General features: G+C 43.8%; 1 protein-coding gene across 1 annotated transcript in view; it reads right to left on the bottom strand.

Annotated features, from left to right (window-relative positions):
• Window positions 1-431: 431 nt before the first annotated feature.
• The window catches only part of PAXIP1 (PAX interacting protein 1), a 60,476-nt gene continuing 54,646 nt past the window's right edge, over window positions 432-6,261 (bottom strand). Inside the window, exons 17-21 of the mRNA XM_012806470.2 lie at window positions 4,789-4,889; window positions 3,554-3,688; window positions 3,393-3,468; window positions 3,209-3,269; window positions 432-898 (exon numbers count right to left, since the gene is read on the bottom strand). Coding sequence (XP_012661924.2) covers window positions 883-898; window positions 3,209-3,269; window positions 3,393-3,468; window positions 3,554-3,688; window positions 4,789-4,889 — 389 coding nt within the window. The 3' untranslated portion in view covers window positions 432-882. The remainder of the gene's footprint in view (window positions 899-3,208; window positions 3,270-3,392; window positions 3,469-3,553; window positions 3,689-4,788; window positions 4,890-6,261) is intronic.

The following is a 6,261-nucleotide window of genomic DNA, read 5'->3' as shown; positions in this document are numbered from 1 at the left end:
AAGACCATGGCTGTGCTGGCTAGCGTGGTGTTACGGGGCAGCTCTGAAGACCATGGCCATGCTGGCTAGCATGGTGTTAAACGCACTGAGTCACCGCCCTTCTGGGCGCCTCCGCCTGCCTGGCTGTGCCCAGGGCCCTATGAGCAGGCTGCAGGGACAGTGGGGCAGAGGCAGGTGGGTGTGGCTTTTGCAGTGCCACTGGCTCGGCTGTCTGGTGACTGCTTAGCAATCTCCAGGTGTTTTGAATCTACCTCTGCTGGAAAGTTTATTTATTATATTGATTTAAAAGACAAAAAGGGCTAGCTTCCACAAAGGAGAAAATTTAGTAGAGAATATTTTGCCTGAAAATTAGTTAAAATGTGATCCAGTTTGATGCAAATCATATAAATTATGCCAAAAATACGGAACAAAGGATTACTCAATTCGAAGTAAAGTTCAAAATTACATTTATTTAAAATGTGGGCAAGATATCAATACAAAAGAAAACAGAGTATAAGAAATAAAAATAAAGTACAAAACATCTCAAATCTTTAACATCCATAATTTAGAGATAGTAAGGTCTTTATTTACACCATTTCACTTGTAGCTGAAGTCCCGTGATGGTTTTGTGAAAACATTTAAAAACCTGGCAAATGAATCATAAAACCTAACGTGGGCTCCGAAAATTGTATAATACAAAACATAATTTATGTTTCCTCAGGATAAAAATCACACATCTAAATAAGATGCAGTATATTTATTATATTTGTTTTCCTGCTTTAAAGTCTTGTGCCCTAAGAAAGCAGCCGGAAAACAAGAGCTTCTGGAGAAGGCCGCTGGCTCCCTCCCGCAGCACGGACTCCCACCGCCGACTCCAGCCACAGCGCAGTCCAGACGCGTCAGTCAGTTAAATTTATATGTGGGCTTATTGAGGAAAACAACTTTCAAAAGCAAGACAAAAAGCACTAAATGAAGACCCCAGTGTCAGCGACCAGTTTCATGCTCTACTTTAGAAACTGCAGCATTTTTCTGACTTATTCAAGCCAGGTGGTTTTGCTGCATGAACCACAGGGGACTCTGAGACCCAGCACTCCGCTCACGTGGCCCGAACACCCGGCCCACCGGCATCGCACAGCTGAAGCTGAGCCCAGTAATAGCTGGAGTTGTCTTTAAATTAACACACACAATACACAGTCCTGAAGGGTGGACGTCCACAAAGCCCCACCACAAGTAAGTGATTTTGACCCGTATCTCAGAGAACACCAGGTGACCTCTGAATTCTAAACCATGTGAGCCAAAGTAGTCAGGCTACAGATATGACCAACGGCCCTGAGACGACACGCACAAAACACCCACATAAGCACTAAAGCAGCTTCCTTCTGGAAGTAAGGCTTTCACAGACATAAATATGAATGGCAGGGAAAAAATCTAGAAAGCTGCAGGAATGCACACTATATAAACACCAAATGCTTACAGCACCTCTGCCAAAACTGAACAGGTCTTTTGTCATTTCAGCAATTCCCACAAACTTTCCCAATCAATGGAGATATGGGTACAGTCAGCGCTGATATTACTGATAAGAGGGTTTCTGCACCACGCACCATCCAGCTAGGTAAGTTATCTGTGGCTAAACAAGACATTGCTTCTGGAACTGTTCAAACTTTATTTCCTAAAAGTGCTTTACACCCAATGATATCAAGGTCTTTTTTTTTTTTTTCCTGGTAGGACGGACTTTTTATTTGGCCCAAACCAGAGCTCCTCTTTACTACTGGACCAGTAGCCATTATTTCCCCACTTCTGTTCTCTGACCTCCCCTGCCGGACTCTCTGCATCTATAGTAATTGTAAGATCATCCTTTGGAAACTTTTTAGCTGGGCCAGGACAGAAAATTCAATCAGTAGGACTTAAGGGCCAAATTCTTTGTGGCATTATCAGCAAGTTGATTTCTTTTAGGTTCTACAAAGTCTAGTTTTGAAAGGCCTGGAACTCCAGTAACGGGTAGAGCAGGAGGCAACTGTATGGCATCTAGGAATTCTTTCACCTCAGGCCCTTCCTTGTCTCTCTTGGAAGTGAGGAGACCTCTTTGCTTGCACAACACTCTAAAATCATGAGTGACGTCAAAGGCACACTGAAGGTTCCCATAAATCTTGTTATTTGACTCTTTTTTCTTATTTCTATGATCATTCTTTATTCTACTATTGGAGATGACTAACTGCATGCAGAAGCATTCCTAAGATTTCCCTGTTTTGGGAGTCTGGTCTCCTGACAGATAAAGGCTCTGTAAGGCTAAAGACACTGTTTGATAAATGTAATTAACCAGATGAAACAGGTGCATATGTAGGGGAGTAAATCTCATGAAGAATGGATGTCACTCTGACCCTGTGGCTCACTTAGATGTGTCCATCTGAACACAACATCACCTTGCCTGGTCAGGAAGGTCCGGCTAACCCTGACCTCCTGCAGGTACAGAGAAGGGAAGATTCTGGCCCCTCAGCTTAATCACCCCACCCAGGGAAAAGTTCCAAGAAACACCACCTGGGAGCAGGTCCTGTTCAGTGGGAAACTCAAGCTGAAATGTACGTGTTTTTCATAAAGATTTGTGAGGCGTGTTTTGCTTCACTGATGGGCTATTCACATATTAAAATACTAAGAGATTTTAAATAAGGACTATAAATAACAAATAATAAGCTTTATTTTTTCCTGAATGTCTGAAAACAGAAAAGCCTAACTGTGTCAAAAAGCATCACTGTAAAGACTCACCTCGCGATCTGACTCACGTGAGTGGTTTCCCCGGGAGGCTTCTACCTCGCTGTGCTTTTAGCCCCATCACAAAGGTCCTGAGTACAAAGGCTACACACCCAGTAAATCTCACTTTGAAAACTACAAACTCAAACATGAGCTGGTAAAAAGAAACACACAGAAGATACGAATGCTTGCAATTCTTTTCTATTTTACCTACTTGTCAAGCACTTGAATATCTACAGAACCCAGACTGTGAGGATTCTCTCTAATTAACATCGCCTACTGAAAGTCAACCCTCAGGAAGGTAATGTTTTTACTTAAAAACTCAAATGAATATCCTGAAGAGAAAGAAAGTTAACTACATAAATAGTAACAGCACAGCAAGAAAAAATGTCTTGCAAAACAGTAAAGACAGTGTTTTATCAATCTTGAAAACCCATTTTCATATTCAGCCCATCCAGTTTCCGATATCTTTCAAAAAGGATATGATTCATAGTCCAGTGTCTGTGTGAGCACTCCAGTCAGAACAAACTCTGCGTTGTGGACGTCTGGGTAGAACAGAAACACAGGACTTTTTCAACCAACACTGGCTGTGTGCGCGCACACACACACACACACACACACACGTGCGCGCACGCACACACACACACAGCAAGGGCAGTAAACCATACCTATTCCTCTAGTGAAATAGTCTCGACATAAATGAAGGTCATTTTCGCATGATATTAAGATGATTTCTGACAAACTCTAGGGAAAAGAAAGTGAGTCTGTCAGTGACCCAACACTGAGCCTCACTCACAGGGTGGGCTCAGCGGCCGCTCCCGCCACCCACCTTGTTCTGCTTGTGCTCCATGAGCTTGCGGAAGGACGGCTGCTTAGACAACACTTTTCCTCCTGCACATTCCACAATGGCTTTCATCGTGGACAGGCTTGGACAGATTCCCGGCGTGATGTAAAAATATTTTGTCTAAAAATAAAAGTATATGTACTATATTCCTAAAATGCTTTTAATTTTTAGAATATGTATTTTTCATATACTCTGCCTTGAGATTTCTGACAAAATGTATAATTTCATGAAATTACAAAGGTAGCATTCTCCCCCTGGCACTCAGCCTGCGGTGGGCTGAGAGGAGCCCAGTGCCGACTGGGAAGTATGAAGCATCAATCCTGATATGTTTCATACGTCCTGTGAGGATCAAAAGTTCCTAAAACAAAGTGCTGTGCAAATAAGCAAGAATCTTATAAACATTTTTTATGATTTCTTGACCCCTTTATCTCGCCAAGCGACAGCCTGATGGGCGTGGCTCCCGGCCTGTGCTCCCGTCTTTATTTTCTCTGAAATTATGTGGACTCGGAGTAGGAAATGATACTGACACTTAAGATTTAATTCTCTAATAAGCTTGCTCCTGAGTATATCATAAAATTCTATTTTGTTTTAACTGCTCATAGAATAAAAAAATCAAACATTCAAAAAAATATAGACTATTTTTGGTAATAAAAATCTTACTATTGCATATCATTTCTAATTCTAAAGTTGGCTTCTTATGAAGCTTGAAGAACAGATTATCTTTGCTGATTTACTTACCAGTTATTTAACACAAAAGTATTTCATAACTGTTCTAAGTATCTCATGTAACCAATATTTAAGTATCTTTAGTTGTAAATTATTTATGTGCACATTTAGTATTTTTCCAAATAGCTTCTCCAGCTGAACACACATCTATTGAGAATAGTATTAAGTCATGTCCTCCAAAGATTCATTAAAAGCAAAAAACTGAATTTACATGTCTCTTATCAAATTATCCAATAAACAATAATATTCTTTAGGCACGTTATTTGTAATAGATCTATTTATTTAATTTTTGTACCAATTTTCAAGAATTCCAGTGCAGAGAAGCTGTCTGGATCTGCACAGTTTCCTGGGGGGTTGATGTGGTAGTGTCCATAGAGGGGACCGGCCACGCAGAGGCGGCTGGGTGAGCCCAACTTCCCTGGGATGTACTTTCCAGCAAATCCCCTGCTAACGTCCTCTACCTGGACACGGCTGACTTTTCCTTTAAAATGTACCTTAAAGAGCGGAGAAATGTGTGCCCGCTTTAAGGACTCTTCCAAACTGAAGGAGAAAAGAACCTCAGCCTCGGCGTCGCGGAGGATGTAGCTCTGCTCGTCTGGAAGACATAAGTGTGCCCTCTGAGAGGTGTGGCGGGCGCAGCCCCCACCCAGAACTCTCACGCGTACTCAGGCCCATACTACTCATGGCTATGTTTACCTGTATGTCCTTTAGATATCAAAGCTCACCACTATATCTCACTTACTTCCCCCTGAAAACAACCAGACCAAAAAAATACAAGCAGGTATTCTTTCTCTTAGGTCAGTGGTGATTAACTTTTTGGGATCATTAAACTCTTTTTTTTTTTTTTTTTGTAGAGACAGAGGCTCACTTTGTTGCCCTTGGTAGAGTGCCATGGTGTCACCCAGCTCACAGCAACCTCCAACTCCTGGGCTTAGGCGATTCTCTTGCCTCAGCCTCTGGAGCAGCTGGGGCTACAGGTGCCTGCCACAACACCTATTTTTTTTGTTACAGTTTGGCCAGGGCTGGGTTTGAACCCGCCACCTTTGGTATATGGGGCCGGTGCCCTATCCACTGAGCCACAGGCGCTGCCCAGGGTCATAAACTTTAAAACAAAAATTCCTTGAAAGCTCTGGACCCCCTTCCTTAGGTGCACCCTGCCTTCCCCCTCGGCTGTACTCTCACTCTGCAACCTCACAGACCCCTAACCCAGGTACGGAAGGACAAGCTTCAGCGGCTGTCATATCTAGGACGTGTATGATGACCAGCTCCTCAACTCTCAAGGGTCATCAGAGTCAACTAGCTGGTCATCAATTATATGAATCTATCAAACTTGAACATGAAAGCACACAGCAATTTATAAAAGATAATTTTACCAATTTTTATGGTCTTCTGAAAAATTTTAATTGGTTTTCAGAATTTTCATAGTCCAATTTGTCAGAAGCCAAAGATGGCAAATCATTTCAGTCTTCAGGGGGGCACCTCTTCTCTGTTCCCACCCACCGTGTGGCCGACACAGCCCACTCAGACCCGACAATGCACACATCAGCAGGGGGGTACGGGGTCGGCAGACAGGAGTGAACCAAATGCACACATCAGCAGGGGGGTACGGGGTGGGCAGACAGGAGTGGACCAAATATACACATCAGCAGAGGGGGTACGGGGTGGGCAGACAGGAGTGGACCAAGTGGACCAAGTGTACACACCAGCAGGGGGGTACGGAGTGGGCAGACAGGAGTGGACCAAGTGTACACATCAGCAGGGGGGTGTGGGGTGGGCAGACAGGAGTGGACCAAATGCACACATCAGCAGGGGGGTACGGGGCGGGCAGACAGGAGTGGACCAAATGCACACATCAGCAGAGGGGTACGGGGCGGGCAGACAGGAGTGGACCAAATGCACACATCAGCAGGGGGGTACGGGGCGGGCAGACAGAAGTGGACCAAATGCACACATCAGCAGAGGGGTAT

The sequence above is a fragment of the Otolemur garnettii genome, unplaced genomic scaffold, assembly GCF_000181295.1.
Source record: "Otolemur garnettii isolate 467f Iridium unplaced genomic scaffold, OtoGar3 scaffold00053, whole genome shotgun sequence".
Classification (NCBI taxonomy): domain Eukaryota; kingdom Metazoa; phylum Chordata; class Mammalia; order Primates; family Galagidae; genus Otolemur; species Otolemur garnettii.
This window is presented reverse-complemented; position numbering and strand designations above follow the sequence as displayed.